General features: G+C 35.3%; 1 protein-coding gene across 1 annotated transcript in view; it reads left to right on the top strand.

The window, feature by feature from the left end:
• Window positions 1-17,405, top strand: part of LOC120301760 (death associated protein) — a 49,405-nt gene extending 32,000 nt beyond the window's left edge. Inside the window, exons 3-4 of the mRNA XM_039329343.1 lie at window positions 13,788-13,830; window positions 15,797-17,405. Of these exons, the coding sequence (XP_039185277.1) occupies window positions 13,788-13,830; window positions 15,797-15,916 (163 nt within the window). The 3' untranslated portion in view covers window positions 15,917-17,405. The remainder of the gene's footprint in view (window positions 1-13,787; window positions 13,831-15,796) is intronic.

Raw genomic sequence — 17,405 nt, forward strand, 5'->3', positions numbered from 1 at the left:
CAGGCACTAACCTCAACTCCCTTTGAACCACTCAAAACGTGTTCCTTGTGACATTTGTCGCTCAAGGACTCCTTCCTGATTGCTATGACCTCGGCTAGGCGCATTTCGGAATTGGCTGCCTTGTCGGTTAGGAAGGACCTGTGCATGTTTCATGAGGACAGGGTGGTTCTCAGGCTAGACCCTTCATTCATCCCAAAGGTTAATACAGTTTTCCATAGAGCACAGGAGGTCATCCTTCCAAATTTCTGTCCTCACCCGTCACAGGAATTGGAACGGCGTTGGCACACTCTGGATGTAAGGAGAGCCTTACGTTGTTATATCAAGCGTACTGCGCCCTTCCGTAAGTCGGAAGCCCTGTTTGTATCATTTCAGCCTTCTTCAATAGGTTGAAAGATATTAGTTTCCACTATAGGTAGGTGGATCAGGGCTTGTATCTCAAACGCTTACGTTTCTCTTGCCTTACCAGTTCCTCCTCATGTGACGGCTCACTCCACCCGCAGTGCCGCCACAACTGTGGCGTGGGCAACCCAGGCGTCCATCGAAGACTTTTGCAGGGCGGTGATTGGTCATCGCCCTCGCCATTCATTAAGCATTATCGTTTGGACAAATTTGCGTCGGCTGAGGCCGCTTTTGGTGGGCATATTTTACAACAAGTAGTCACACCATCTAGGGGTCCGACCCCAACCGACTCCCACCCATAGGGACTCTGGAGGCTTTGGTATGTCCCATTGGTGGATTCTTCAGTCATCATGCTGGAGAAGGAGCATTGGCTTACCTGAACGCCTTTTCTCAGCATGATGATGAAGAATCCACGCCCTCCCCTATTAGATGTCAGTCGGGTCCGGGTAGGATACTTGTTAAGTTAGTTTCTTTTAATACCTGCTTGAGAGTCATCACGTCGAACTGTTGTCATTGACTACGCCGTTGATGAAACTGGGAGGTCCCAGATAATGAGGAGGCGTGACAATTTGACAACTTGGTCTGATTGGGCAGGAGGACTGAAATAACCCATTGGTGGATTCTTCATCATCATGCTGAGAAAAGGCGTTCAGGTAAGCCAACGCTCCATTTCATCAGTGTGACACAAAGACCAGCCTGAAAAAAATAGTTTACTTCTATATATTTTATTATTTAGAAATGTCTAAAACAAAGAGCTGGATTGCTTCCACTTACTTGTGAGCTTCAAAGCATTTTTTGTATTGAAGCTAGCTTAACCAATATTTGATGCCCTTAAATGCTTTGTACCATCCTTTTATTACAATAGCTATGATAGCTTTCTCTCCATTTTTCAAGAAAATACTCTAGCTCAAATTCAATTCTGAGAGCATATAGCAATAACTAGATAGAATAAATATTATGCATTGAAATGACTTAATCATAGACAACCTTTTGATGTCCTGGAGCAGCATAATTCTTTGGAATTGGCTATAATGATGCAAGATTGTGTCATAAATGAGAGAAGGCAAAGATCTAGGGAACAGGGCCTGTTTTGGGAAAGAGTTAATTTTTATTTTTAAAAAAAACCTTAATAATGGCTTATACTGTACTTTCTATGTTTCCCACTTCAAATTTATTTAAATGGTGCTCAGACAGGAATTCAAGGATAGCAAAAGAAACAGCTTTCCCACACTTGACATCATTTGTAGAATCTTTGTGCTAATAAGAGTGTTGTACCATATGAGAAAAGTAACAAACTTAATCTTTTAAAGTATTAAATTAGCAGGCAAATGTGACATAATTGAGTAGTCACAAAATATTAAAAAGAGATGCTGCTGATTTCTGTCAATATTTCTCTGTAGAAGTTACCATAGTTGTGGCTGAGAATAGCTCCTTCCAAGTTGATGAGCTTCCACTTGATCCTCTTAGATGTTAAACCAAGGTGCTATGTCTATCCAGAGGGCCTAATATGCAAATACAGTGTGTATGTATGAGTCTGTATATGTTTTGGGATGATGGAGAGACTATTTTTAAGGGGGGGGAGAAACAATAAAAACAGCACAAGCTCATAAATAGGAAGCATTTTTTTCACGTTTAATTAAAGGGTGGAAGGTCTGGATAAAACAATATTCAGTTGAGAAATATTCCTGAAGATACTGCTATTAAGGATGTAAGGCAGTGACTTCCGGTTCCGGATCGCGGCGCTTGCAGCCATGTGAAGAGATTACTCTCTTCACCGGCTGATTTCTCTCTGCCAGCAGACCCTCAATCAAGTAGAAAAGCCGCCCTAGAGGGGCAGCTACCGTTGAGGAGGTCCTCGTCGACCGTGGAAGGACAGCAACTCCTTCCGTGGTCTGAGATTGCTACCTAGGGCCGACGGAGGAAAGATCGGCCAGTAACATGGCCGATCACCTTGCCTCTGTAACCAGAAGTCAGAAGAACATCTAAGCGCAAAGAACCACCGTGGTTGATTCGGGTGAGATTTTTCCTTTCCTCTCTTAGTCCTTTTTTTTTTTTTACTTTTTGGTCTCCTGTAAAAAGCATTTCTTGGAACTATTTCCCTGTTTTAAGAGAGCAGTGTTTCTGAGTATGGGAAGAATAGCTATAAGATGGAATGAAAACTGACTTTAATTAACTGTTTTTGACTTTTATCTACTTTGGGGTCTGGAAAAAATTCCTATTATTGAACTTTACTACTGGATTCAGCATATATTTGAAAAATATCATTTTTTGCTGTTTTTTTCTTTTTCTGATTCTGACAACGTCATCTTTGGTGTCTGGGAAGAGTTTTTTATAAGTCTACTGAGGACACCTTGTGGAGAAATTTAAAATTGCAGTTGTCTTTGTTTTCTGTCTGATGATGAGATTGGCCTTGACCTTCAGATCATCATAAAGGAAAAGACAAAGAAACTTAACAGTTGTTAATTTGTGGGGGTGGACATTGGTTAAATGTTTTTCACTACAGCCTCCACCAAAAGATAATAGGCCTGGTCCTAGTTACTATTAAAATGGAGAAATATTATTTACATTTCAATTGTAAACTCATACTGGAAAAAATCTATGAAGCTACTGATCAAATATGTTGCCAAATAAGAGAGAGTACTATAGAAATAAAAAACAGAAACTCTATTTTGAACTTACAAACTGACCTTCAGATTCTATCTGAATATGTTACAGACCAAAAAACAATAGAAGAGGAATTAATCATCAGTAAAGAAGATTCTATTTCATCTTATATACAACCTATTGAGATCTTTGACGATCAAAAATGACTGTAATTAAACCATCTATAACTTCAAATCTAACAGAAATGGACTTGCAATTACAATTGAATAGGAACTACGACAATCTTGATAATCAACTATTAACTACAAAATTGGTTATGATCGAGTGCCCTATTCAGCAGAATCAAATGTCGAGGCTTGAATCTTTAAAACAACAAAGGATTACTTATAAAGGACTCAGGTCTTTAAAACAGAGGAGGGGACGCTCTCCCCTGACTCAAATGTTACCACAAGGAATAAAAAGAGATTTATTTGTTGATATAGAGTCTTTGTTATGGAAAACGGCCTGGCACAAAAAGAAAGCCAGAATAAGATTTAAGTGTGTGATCTAAAATGGTATATAATGGATTTAAGGCTTTTTAGACACGGATTGACTTAAAGTTTAAGATTGGTAAATAAGATACCAGAGATCCTGATTGAATAAAGTCTAATTAATTGTGAAGTTAGTAAAAAGATATTTGTTTTTTGTAGTAATATGTGCATGATGGATATAATAATTACTGGATTAGGTTTAAATGTTATTGAATGAGTTAAAAGAGTATTATATAGATTTTGATTGATTAATAGATTATAGATGTAAAATAGACTTGAAATGTATTTTTTGGAGCAATGTCTTTGTTTTTTAGGTAGGGGAAAGAGAATAAGAGGGATTTTTGATAAAAGAAGAAATCATATTAATAAATGAGTTACTGATCATGTTAAGGGAAAGGAAAGACACCTGAAATGTTAATAATATGGTTATTTAAGCCAATTGGAATATGACAGTTGTAAACAGTAAAGCTTAATACAGGATTTTGTTTATATAAATGAAATGTTACTAATGTTTGTTTTGATTTATTGAACTTTATTGAAAAATATATGAATCTGAATATATTATATTATTTGAGGGAACAGAGAGGGAGCTTTTAATGATTTAATTCGAATTATATATGTATGGTTTTGCTTTTGTATAATTGATTACCCTGTCACGTTGTTTTTCAAGCTCTTGGTTTAAAAACAGAAACATAAATAAAACTTGTATTATATTAAAAAAAAAAGGATGTAAGGCAGTGATGGCGAACCTTTTAGAGACCGAGTGCCCAAACTGCAACCCAAAACCCACTTATGTATCGTCAGATGCCGGGTGGGCATGGCCCATTGATGGGTGTGGCCCATTGGATGGGCGTGGCTGCAGTGGTAATGGCAGACTGGATAGAAATTAAAAAGTTCAATCAATCCCAACTTTGCGAGATTTTTTTTTCCCCGAGAGAAGTTGAAATTGATTGATTGAACCTTTTTTTTTTTTTGCACACAGCGACAGAGACCTAAAGTGAAAAGGTTTTATAAAACCCAGCTGAAAGCCTAGGACTGGGGCGACGGTGCGTGTAGCCACAGAGAGGGCTGTGCGTGCCACCTGTGGCACATGTGCCATAGGTTTGCCACCATGGATGTAAGGGATGAGGGTCTACTGCTTTAGTATATCTTCATGTATACAAGGGAAAGGAATACTTCATGTGCAAAAATTCTGCAGTGTGTATCCTTTCCTACTTTTTTTTTTATTGAAAATTTTTTAAAAGTTTTACAAATAAACAACCAAAAACAAATCAACCCTCACCCAATCCCTCCCAAACCCACCCCTCCCTCCCCCCTCCCCGGACTTCCCAGAACTGAATATAGGCTTATTTAAAATTTTAAAATACCTTAACAAATTTTTACAACTTATAACATAGTTAATAATAAGATATATGTAACATAAACATTAAAAAAATACTTAAAAAAGAAAAAGAGAGAGAGGAAAGAGAGAGCAAAAAAAAAAGAAAAGGGAAAAAAAAGAATAAAAGAAATAAAAGGAAAAAAAAGAAGAAAGAAAACAAAAGACGGAAAAAGAAAGAAAAGAACAATCTATACAAGTTATGAAAAAGCTAAATGATATTTTTCCATATCCAAATTATATTGTATAAAACTTATCCATTTTTCCCATACAGTAAAAAATTTCTCTTGAGATTGCTCCTTTAAGAAAGCCGAAATCTTTGCCATTTCCGCCAAGTAAGAAACTTTATAAAACCACTCTTGTAAAGTAGGCAAAGATTCCTTCCTTTCCTACTTTTTGATGTACTAACTTAATAACACAGTGATGGTGGTAGGATTGGGGATTAAGCATTAGTTATGTGGAAATGTGTAGCTTCCTTTTCAACTCCACAGGCATGTGAGTGTGTACACTGTAAATGACTGAACAAATCTTAAGATGCACAAACAGTAGCTATATATATCATTAATGTTTATGAGGGTTTAAAAAGTTTATAAGTAATCTATTTCCTTGATACTTTTGAGAGTGATTCAGTAAGATGTTGGCATATTAAGGGAGCATTTCAATGAACTGCTATTTTTACTAGCTAAAACAAGTGTCATAGAAAGTCAATTATTATGGTTGAGAACAAGTCATCTCTTTCTAGCATTTACAATTATCTGAGCAAGCAACTTAAATGAGGCTATGTCTTTGTATAGTAAGAACATTTAAAAAGGTGCAACAATTTGTTTCCTTCTGGTAGAGTTGCATTTTACGCAATGTATGCTGGGTAGTTTGTACAAATGCGTATTAGAGGTAAAATGAGTAATAAGGTAAATATAGGCATATTTATTATATGAAAATAAAGAGCCAAAGTAGTACACAGGTTATGTTATTGTGGTTGGAGTGATGCCAGTGTATCATACTGCATGACTTTGAACCAATCATTCTCTCATTCCATCCATTCAGAAGATGATTATTCTTGAGACAAAACATAGAGGACTACAGTGAACACTGCTTTGAAATCTCAAAGGAAAAGACAGGACATAAAATTGTGTGTGTATGTATCTTAAGTTATACTACTGATTTTATTCATTCCATGATGCTGGTTAAATCCCTACAAAATACAGTAGATTGATTGGTTGGGGGAATTACATGAGGTAAAGTCCAAAACCACTGGAAGTTTCTAGTTTGGGGAAGATTCTAATAATCCCGTAGGATTAACATGCTGTTCTGATTAGGTAAAAAAAATGTAAATACTTCAAAAGCCAGATTTGAAAGAATGACTTTTTCCACACTAAATGACATATTAAATATTTTGAGTGGAAATGTAATATTGGATCACAAATCCAATTAAGTCTATTGGTCCTGCAAGTTTGAATTTAGAACATGGTCTGATTGAGAGAGCCACTGTGGATTTTGTATTTAATTGTGAAACTATTCCCACATCAAGGAATATATAATGAGTCCAAATGAAACCCTTGCCACTGGCAAATAACAAGAATTCTTGGAAATGGTCTGCTTCTACTATAAGTATTAGGAGGCCTTTCATCTGATTCACAGATTTCAAATCTTTCATCTGGAAGATGCACTCAGCATATTTATATTTGGGTTCAGCAAACCATTGTCACAAAACTGTTTATTTGAACATCTAATCTGAAAATTCTTATGGCCTATGAGATGATTAGATGGTTGCCAGATTCTAAGAATTATATTGCCCTTCTTTTGTTGCATAACTTCTCAATCCTGGAACACGTGAGTCTCTTGTATTTTCTCTTCTCTCTCTCTTTTAGTGAGAAAACAAAGAGAAAACAAATATTATTTGTTTAAATAAATAAATAAATAAATAAATAAATAATCTTGGGTGATGGAGATAGGAGGACTACCCAGCAGTAAAACAATGGTTTATGTCATACTGCAATAAGTACAGCAGAGAGGGGGGGGGGAGGAATCTAAGCATAACATTTTATAAATGGAATTATTATCATGATAAATACTGTGGCTATGATAAAAAAACTCAAGATGTTTGCAAATGTGAGATAATGTATGGCTCCTGCTAATGCCTTACAGGTGCCTTATATTGTAAATTCAAGTAGAGCTGAAATGAATCGTTACCTTTAAAAACTAGTGGCACTGTGCCAGCAGTCTGATAACTAATATAATTTAAAGCTAAGACATAGAATTGCCATCTTATTTCTCACTCCTATGAATTCTTTCAGCACTATCTTTAGGATAGTTTTAATATAGTGACTTTAAATTGAAATCTAAGAAAACCTTCTTGGAGGCTTGTGTGTTATTTGTATGACATTTATATAGCGTATATATCACTAAAAGCTTGAAACAAGCCAAACCAATCTTCAGTTATCAGATGTATGTGAAAATAGGTCAACTTTGTTGCTGCAGTAGAATGCAGTAGTCTTGCCCTTTGAATGCAGAATACTTTACACAAATGGAAATATTCTGTTATTCTTGAACTCACGCTTCTTCCATTTTTAAATCTCACAGAGAGGTCCTTTGTCTAAAGACATTCCCACATTTTTTAAAGACCAAAGTGTACTTGCTAGTCACCTTTGTGTCTAAAAATACCTAAACCTAGTATCATGTAACTCACAAAACTAAATCTTGATTTCTCAGGGATGATTCTTGTATGTATCGCTGTACATGCTTGCATCATTATATCAGTAAATAATGAGTAGCCTACATAGTCAACTGTCACAAGAATAACACTGCAGGCTGAATATGAAGCACAATACTTTTTAACAGGATTAATTACAAAAGCTATTAGAGAGTGGTATGATAGCCTAGTGGTGAAGACACACCTTCCACTTGGAAGATTGAGAGTTCAATCGTAGGTAGTGGCAGATGTTTCTTTCCTAGAGCGCTAAGAAAAAAAATACCTGCTATGAACTCTGTGTGGGCATCCAGCCAATAAACTCTCAGCTTCATCCAGTCGCCTAAAAAGGGAGTTATACAAAGCTATTTGAATTTGTCAGGAGTGATTAAATTGAATGAAATAAATTCCTTATTATTATAGTAAAGGAATATTGTAAATAATCAAATGTTTTCCAAGTAGCAGTGAAGCATTGGCTTGACCATATTGTTTGAACATATTGACAGAGCTAAAAAGAATGCATCAAGGTTTTCAATACAAAGGATGTTTTTCACCCTTTCTTGTTGAAAACTTAAATTGATGCAATCTTGCATTTTAGATTTCTTAAGGAAATATAGGGCAAAACTATATAAAGCCTTTTATTTTAGAATAATCTATAGCAAGACATTGATTCTTGAAACTTATAGTCAACACTGAATCAAATTTAATACATTTGATGTTGAGTTTTGCATAATAAAACATTTTATTATGCAAACTGGAATTTGATTGAGATTTTTCATTTCCTAGAGATGAAGGGGATTTTATATTGTAATGGAGATTTCTTTTATAAAAAGACACTTTGATAACCTTCTGTTTTAAAAATGAAATATATGGATTAAAAAGAAATCTAAGTCATCCATTATTTATTAGTACTTTTAAAATCTATAGAACAAATACATGCAAGCCAACATTTATACTTTTCCAAATGTTGTGATGCAGTTTAAAATATAGAAATCAAAAAGCATGTGTACAGGACGTATACATGTATAAAGTCCATGCTGTATTAGAAACAATTGCTTAAAAGTATATATTAGGAGAAACATGGATGAAACTACATGCACTTAAGATTTGGAAAACTATAAATAAGCAAAACTGAATTTAGTAGATTTTGCTCATTGATTTAATAAGATTATTTACTAGCGCTAGAACATCTTCCTAAATACAGGCTAACATACTACGGATCTTAATTATATACCCTACTGAGAAGATTGATTATCCAGGGATGACAAATGGAGTCCTCTCCCCTCAAAATGAAACTTTACTTGAAAACACAGACATTATTCAAAGATGCTGCAAGTTTCCAACATTACATGCAAATAAAGAGAAATAGGCCCAGTGGGGATTGCAAATAGTGCAGCATTTATCATATCCTCCACTGAGCTGAATAAAAGAATGATGATTGGGGAATGTTTAGTATGTTATAGCTATGTGAAACCTGCCATCAAACTGTTGGATTGCTTGCAACAGGGAACAAGGGAAAATTTCATTGCTATTAAACCTGGATCTTTGGACGATTTGCTCTCTGAGGTGATGAGAATTATAATTCAGTGTACATGAGTGCATGCTCAAGTCCCTTAAACCAATGTGTTAAATCTTTCTTTCTCTTGTATGCTAGCATTTTCTCTATCTGCTTTTTGTTTTTTACTTTAGAATGGTGCAAAAAAGAATAGGCATGGTCTTTTTTTTAAAGGGCCGCAGGGGTGTATCTATAAGTATACATTAATTCTTCAGAAGGTTTGGGGACACATTATTTGCAACTGTGCAACTTTATTCAGGAAAAATAAACTGCTTGCTTTTATTCTGTTTCAAAATCTTGGCGGTTCATCAGTGCCATCCTGTGGAAAGCTTTGTAAATGTGCAGCTTAGCTTAAGCTGTTAGAAAAACAATATTGCGCATTAATAAAATCTCTGACATTGTGTCAGTCTGCTAACAAAATCAGAGCATTGTGAGAAGCAAACAATAATTAAATAATAGTCAGAAAAACCAAGCTGTTGTAATTTTAGGACAGCTGCCTGGTAGAAAAATTGTACTTCCCATATGAAATATCAAAATTTAAAGAGGAAAAGTAAGTAGAATTACCCTGTTGAGAACACCCTATTGAGATTCTTCATAGCTGCATCAAGACAAGATTATGTATTTTTAAAATATTAATTTGCAATTCTTTTGTGTTTATGTAGCAGAAGATACCAGTGTTGATTACTTTACAAAATCATTTCTGCACATATATAAGATGGGGATTGTGGCTTGTCCTTACCCATCACCCACATTTTTACTAGAGGGTAAGCGCAACAAGCATTCTCAGGTGGCTGCATTTCAGTTACTATTATTATATCTTCAGAATATCCAAGATCAGAAAGAGGCTTTCCTGTGACCAAGCAACAGTAGTAGTCATGTCCTAGGTTCAATAGTAGTTATGTCAGTATTAACCTTGCAGCAACAACACTGCAAAGTGTTGCTACAGATATAGAAACCCAGGCCTTCTTTAGGGATTCACTGAGCACAGTGAAGCTAAGTGGTAATAGAGAGTGTTGTATCAATGAGCCCAGTTGTTTGTCAAGACACACATGGTACAAAGATTAGAAGCAGGCCAGCACATGCAGCCCTATCTATGACTGAAAATCGCACTAAAGCTGGTAAGGCAGATCTTTGTCCCAGAGCTTTGGTTTTTATGAGGCTTACCACCCAAATACACGCAAAGTACTTTAAAAACACTAAAGGGCTATATTAAATATTATAGATGTGATCTAACAATAATTAAGAGTGACTGCATAGAGACCAAGACTGTCAGATCTCTTCTTTAGTTTAAATGGATTTCTCAACTAATCAGTTTTTTCGAAGATTTATTTGTAGCATCAGGAAATGGCATGTTTAATCCCTTGTGTTATAATATATTAGAATTCAGTTATATGGGATTAAAAATAATTGAAACCCTCAAAGCGATCAGTATTCAGCAGATTCTTTATTCTTTGTGTGACATCGGAGTTAGTAATTGAAAAAAACAGTATAAAACAAGTGCTATTTTCTCCTCCATATGTTAATTGCTAGAAATAAATCTCTTTGCTTATCTTAGATAAAAATACTCTCTCTGAAATGTAACAGATTATTAATGTTTTAAAAATTGCACCTGTTAACAATTCCATATGATGTTTCTAAAACAATGGTTCTCAACCTTTCTAATGCCGCGACCCCATAATACAGTTCCCCATGTTGTGGTGACCCCCAACCACTTACATCACCGGGTGCCATGGGCGTGGCCAAAGAATAGGGGGAAAAATGGTGGACAGCCTTGTTTGGCGACCCGCGTGAAATGGTCGTTCGACCCCAAATGGGGTCCCGACCCACAGGTTGAGAACCACTGTTCTAAAAGAACATGTTTTATTTTCTAAAGCCTTGACAACAAAAGTATCTTACTTCTTCAAGCCAACATATGTCAAAGCAGCCATTATAACTTACAAAATACTGGGAGTGTAAGTTACACTTTGGATGCAGCAAAAGCAGAGTGGAAAAGCATTTAAAACCAAAACTTTATTTCCTCCTCCTTCTAATTATGTCCCTTAGTATTGGACAAGTGAGAGAGAAGATCACTGCCAGGTTTTCTCTATCCTTTTTATTTTTAGCTGTTATTTGTGATAGATGTGGATATAGGATTTTGGAGCCCCTCTTAAAAAAGGAAGTAGAAAAACAGAATGCAGACTCTGTGATTAGCATTGGATTGGAGCAGTCTGGCATAAATACTAAGTCTGCTTTTAATAAGCTTTCAGTTTGCTGCCATTTCTACTAATGTATCTCGGGGAACTTTAGTCATCATAATTATTTAGGGACAAGCAGTCAGAGCTCCAGAGAAGCTTTGGCAGTTGGGAAGAATGAGGTGTCTTTTGAAAGTATGTTTTTCCTCTCAGTTGATCAGAGATCATTTGAATTTCTTCAAGGCTTGCAACTTGTTGGCATGATCTTTGATTTACCTGCTGTCCCAAAACTCTTTTTTTTAAAAAAATGTTTATATTCCAGCTTTCTTTAAAAAAAACAAAAACTCTTAATGGGCTATAATGGGTCTCTTCATCCCACTGCTATTTTCAATCTCATAATGGCCTGTGAAGGAGTCCGGGCTTTGCCCAGTGGAGTTTATATCTGAGTCTGAATTGGAAACCATTTTCCTACTCCAATACCCTAAGTGTTCTCTGTAGCAGACTGATGGGCTCAATGAACTTTAAAAAGAGCTAAAAAAAAAAGAGATACCCATGAATCAAATTTCATGGACATGTTTTATTAGAAGCAGTATTATCATCTTCCCATATGTTTTTGTTGTCGTCCCCAGATTAATTTACAGTCTGATATTTACAAGTAGTCTCCTGTCCAAGTACTAATCTAATTGTTGTTGCTTACTCTTTTGATATTAGTACATAGCCTGGTTGCCTGGATAGAGTTGCGTATTTGCCTTTTCCAGGTCATATGTAACCAGGCAAGTATCAATTTCCAAACCTGTCTTAGCTGAGGGCAAAATGTCAGAGTGTTTCCTGTCTGGTACTCTTTAATTGTACAAATTGATACCTGGCATACATTCCAATTAATAAAGTGTTGGCTATACCTGCCAAGGACCATAGAAGTTATTGTCAACATCTGTGAGGGCCAGTTTATTGAAGACACTTACATGCGCTCAGTCATATGCTACAATTGCAAGCCCATAACTGCCTAGGCCTTATATTATAGCCTGGTGAAGAGGTCAGAGCAGCTCATACATAGTTCCCAGGTGTCCTTTCTAACAGGTGGTTTTAAGGACCTCATGTATTTGTGCAGTGGAAAAATGGAATGGGGGGGGAGTTAGAGAATCACATGCCTAAACACAAATTAAACACATTATCTTGTTAATTATGCTACTTTTTTCTGTTCTTTGATTATTCTAGTGATTAACACAAGGTGGGAAACAGGAGATGCATTGCTACATTTCCCTTTGATTTTCCAGAAATGTCTGAAGCTACCAATATTAGCTAGCAAACCTGCCATGAAGATTGTTTTTTATATTACTGGAGTGAAGCCCGCTGGACAACTTAAAAAGAAGGAGGGGTAGAGTGAAGAAAAAGGAGAAAAAGAGGGATGAATATTGTAGAAGGAGTGGAAGGAGAGAAAAAAGTTCCTCTCAGCTACTTCAATTGCCTGTTAATCCTTCTCACTGATAGTGTGAATTTTCTGTTTGACACTGAGTTTGTACTGCTCTTGTATTAGTGACTGGAACTAGCTTACATATTTATTTCAGTTAACTTAGAAGCAAGTAGTAAAAGGCCGTACTGTAAGTAATGTTCCAACCCACACTTTATGCAAGAAACTTGATTAAACCATCTTAATAGCTGTGGATAGACATATCCTTCAGTAATATATGTAATAGTGGGTTTGGGAGCAGAAAATGATCATTTCCATTTCTTTAGAAACAGCAACAATAAAAACATAGTGTTGAACTTCTGAGAAAAACAGTGCATGGATATGTGACAAATATAAACTTAGCTCATTCTTAGTATTAGGGATTTATATTTTTTAAATTTGACTCCAGTTACTAAATCTTGCAGTTCTTGTAAAACAAAAAACAGAAGAAGTAGAAGAATAACAAAATAAATGGATTGCTGCTGTAACTGCCAGCTACAACTGTTACTGTTATAACAGTTATGCTCTTCAACATTTTAATTTCCACAGATGTTTTTATTCATATTTGTATAGTGATAAACTCTAATAGCTTCTATTTTAAACAAGAAAACTTCTGTGGTTTGCAATGATACTTCCACTTTTATTCTTTCATTAATTTTTTAAAATCAAAAATACCTTAGAAACAGTGGTGGGATTCAGCCAGTTCAGCAGAATCGGTAGCTAATTTTTTGTTGCCCAGGCCCAGAATGGACTTCCGGAAGCGGCATCCACACAGAACTGGTTGTTCACATATTTGAATCCCACCACTGCTTAGAATAAACCAGTTCATATCTCATGCACTAATTAATGGAAGTGTGAATAAGGTTAAGTAGGTTGCATATTATGGCAGTTTTGAGCAAATTCTAAGAAGGCTGTTTTAAAAGTTTGATTATACCTTTCAAATGTCTTAATTTTGCTTTATGACTTCTATCAAATCAATTTGAGTATGTTACTAAATATTCCCATTTTATTTTCCAGTCCACCCAAACCAACGGTGTTTATTTCTGGTGTAATTGCAAGGGTAAGTCCTATTTTTCAATAATTTTCAATTTTTCAGTATGAAAATATGAATTGCAAACATCTGCTACATTTTTCGTCAGTGATTTTCCTTACCAAGGAAATAGTTTTGCTATACCAGATTACATAATTCAGTTGTGTAATTCCCATTATCTTGAAAAAGAAAAATAGTTTTGTGAGTTTTTTAATAGGATGTGAATTACCCTCATGAGTTACATATTTAAAAATACTATCAGGTAAACTGTAACTCAGGTTTTTTTTTTTTTACAATTTCTATCTCCCCTGTCAGCTTTACAGTTAAATGTAGAAAATGAAAAGTAAAAATATGTATATTGGAATACGAAGGAAAATAGTTTATGTTCTTCAAAACTTAGCTTGATATCCTGGAGGGCTGGAAAATTTCTACCCTGGGTTGTGAAACTAATAGAAAGAATGCCTAGAGGTATATTTTGGAAAAGAGGGAGTTCTTTCCCAGGCACTGAAAATATAACAAAGTGAATAATAGGAGAACCTCTCTTTCAAAAACAAGCGCAAACAGTCTTGTAGCATTTTCTGGGCCCCTAAATCTATTACATCCTTACAGCATAAAGATGTTGACTGAAAATGTTTAGGCTTGTGAAAAACACCCCAAACATCTGAACCATACCAAGAGAAGACAAATTGCATTAGATTGTACAAATATAACTTATTCACATAACTACTCAGCAAATAAAAATTCTGAAAGAAAGATTTTTCTTGCTTACAATATACCCAGGCATGGCTACAAAATCATATATTAGCTTTTTAAGTTACGCTTCATTTACTTCAATATATTTACTTCATATGCAGTCAGATGCGTAACCGCTATAAGAGCCATAATTTCATTTCTTTAAAAGTAAACTTCAGTTTCAGATGCAAATATTAAGCACACTTCAATTTCTATTTGTGTTTCAAAAGCCCAGCACACTGGAAGTTCAGTGCCCAATAGCTGAAAAAACTTTGCTGAACATTATAGACTTTAATGAATTTAGAATTTGCAGTACTTAACTGATTCATACAGGTATAATTCCTATTCTAAACAGTTCCCACTACAATACTATAGTATTTATGGAGGCTGAAATTGAGCCAGTCCAAAAATCTATTCACAAATAAACACACCTTATGGATTTCTGATGGACGCATGCTGATATATACTAGTTTTTTGAAGCATAAGTGCTTGGGAGATAATGTGGGACAAGAATTTGATACGTGCTACTTAGTGAGCAAGAAAAATCAAACTTTTATAGGGTTTGCAAAGCTGACTAAAACTGACAAAAGTATTAAGAGCTGCTTAGAAGGATTGATAAACGCTGCTTCCATAATTAGAAAAGTCAAACTTGGCAGATTCCCCCTCCTCCCCAGGAATTGTGAGACTGCCTAGAAACTAGAAGAATTATGCTCAGATTCACTACCAGTGAGTGAAATGATATAGCCTTCATCAGCACCACATCTTAAGTTTCTTGACCTCATTACTGTTGAGGGAAACTTGTAAAGGTAAGCTTATTCTAAGCTCGACAGTGCTCTGAACAGCAGTGAGTGGATGTGTGAGAGAAATTTTTATTGAAGTGCTTTCAGTAGTTAACAGAAATGTAAGTGACCTCAAATATAAATGTTCATTTCCCGTTCCCAAATTCAATCATTAACAAGTATTCTGCTGCCCAAATACTTTTTATGTTTAATGTAGAAGGGTGCCACTGTGGCCTTCTAAAAATCTGCAACAAGATGTGAAGGATGGTGTAGCCTGTTTGAAGCTATATGTGCAGATTCAAAAGTTCTTAACTCCAGATTCCAAGAGTCTGAACTTCTGACAGAAAACTAATTTTCACCAACCTGAAATCAGTAATCTAAAGGTCATTTCAGCAATACTTTCCTATCTTTAAACAGGGAGAGAGACTAATTGTTGATGTGTCTGTATGTTGTTTTTAATGCTGATGTGTTTGTTCTTTAATCAGGGTGATAAAGACTTCCCTCCAGCTGCAGCACAAGTAGCCCATCAGAAACCACATCCCTCTGTGGAAAAACATCCTCCCCTACAACATGTCAACCAATACATCCACCAGCCCCGTAAATGAATTGCCTGTCCAGATTAGCCATGGTGTTTTGCAAATGGAAAAATTAAGCGATTCCTACTACCAGATCTTTTTAAAAAATGGATATCTCCTGCTTTTGCCTTAATTCCTATGGTTTAATGACGGGGAGGGGAGAGTAGAAAGGGGGAAATCACTTCATTTGTCCCAGCTGAAAAGCCAGTGAAAAATGTTATGTTCATAGCAATGCAACATACTGCAGATAGTTTAGGTTAGTAATTTCTTGGAATAATTATTTTAAGCTTTTTCTATTCTTGGATATTGGCATTCCAGGAACATGTTAAGAAAGTCATAATGGCTTATAACTTTTTCTTGCTCTTTTCTAATGGATTTTTTTAAAAAGTATGTATGACTCAGATTTCATTTGGATTGTTCTTGTTCTGTTCTTAAATGTGTTGCGGGAAGAACCAGCTGCTTTTTTTTTTTTAATGGATAGTCTGAAATGATGAAATTTCTCTTGCAATATGTGGCCTTCTAGGAGAATGATCTTGTGGCTCTAGCAACACAGCCAAACATTCTGATTATAGCCTGGTTCTCTGCATTTCTTTCCTGATCAATAGAAGTAAAAGATTGTATAGATCTGCTTGTGGCTTAATTTTTAAATAATTCCTGAAGTTTTGGCAATTTTTCATCTTTTCAAAACGTTTTTTACATATGCAGGAATCAGATATGCAGTCTTTCGTACAAATAAAAACTAGATTACGGTACATGGAAAGTTGGCTGAAATGTTTTTTTCCTGGGAATCTGTATGCGCAAGTATTTCTTCAATGAACTATGAATGAATATTCAGGTTTGAAACATATAACCTAAAATGCTATGGATCATATTTAATTATTGCAAGTTTGATATACACTGACAACTAACGTTTTGTGCTAGGTGAATCTGGTGAAAGCTGAAGTAATGTATGTTCATGAGCAAGCAGTGTACTTTTTTATTTTTCATAGCAAACAGAACCAAGGCCAATTCTCATGTGATAAGCAATCTCAGATAACAGATTGCTATTGAAAAATCTGTGTCTGTTTGTCAGATGTCTCTGTTACGTTCAGTGGGAACTAGGTGAACAGAGTAAGACACACATATGAATGGAAACTTGCAGTAGCTATACGTGGAGAATATCTTTGCTGAATTGGAGAAAGAAGTAAACAATGTAAGCTACTTAGTGAAAGCTGGTCATGCATACACAACTATATTGCAGCTGTATAATTTTAAAATCATTCAGTTCTATATCATCAAATTTCCCTTGCTTTTTAATAGGCACTTTAATTTTAATTGTTTAAAGTATACTACAAGCCATTTCAATTTTCAAACAAACCATTTTAATTATTTTCAGAAAAGTTACCTGTTAATGTATCATTGTTGTAAGTGTTTTTACTCCTCTTGGGCTTAGGAAAACCATTTACCTTTAAGGACTACATGAGAAAATGGTAAGAAGAAGGAATTTTTCATAATAAATGTTTCTGAAAATGTTGGTAAA

The sequence above is a fragment of the Crotalus tigris genome, unplaced genomic scaffold (assembly GCF_016545835.1).
Source record: "Crotalus tigris isolate CLP2741 ecotype Arizona unplaced genomic scaffold, ASM1654583v1 scf7180000024391.5723578, whole genome shotgun sequence".
Lineage (NCBI taxonomy): Eukaryota > Metazoa > Chordata > Lepidosauria > Squamata > Viperidae > Crotalus > Crotalus tigris.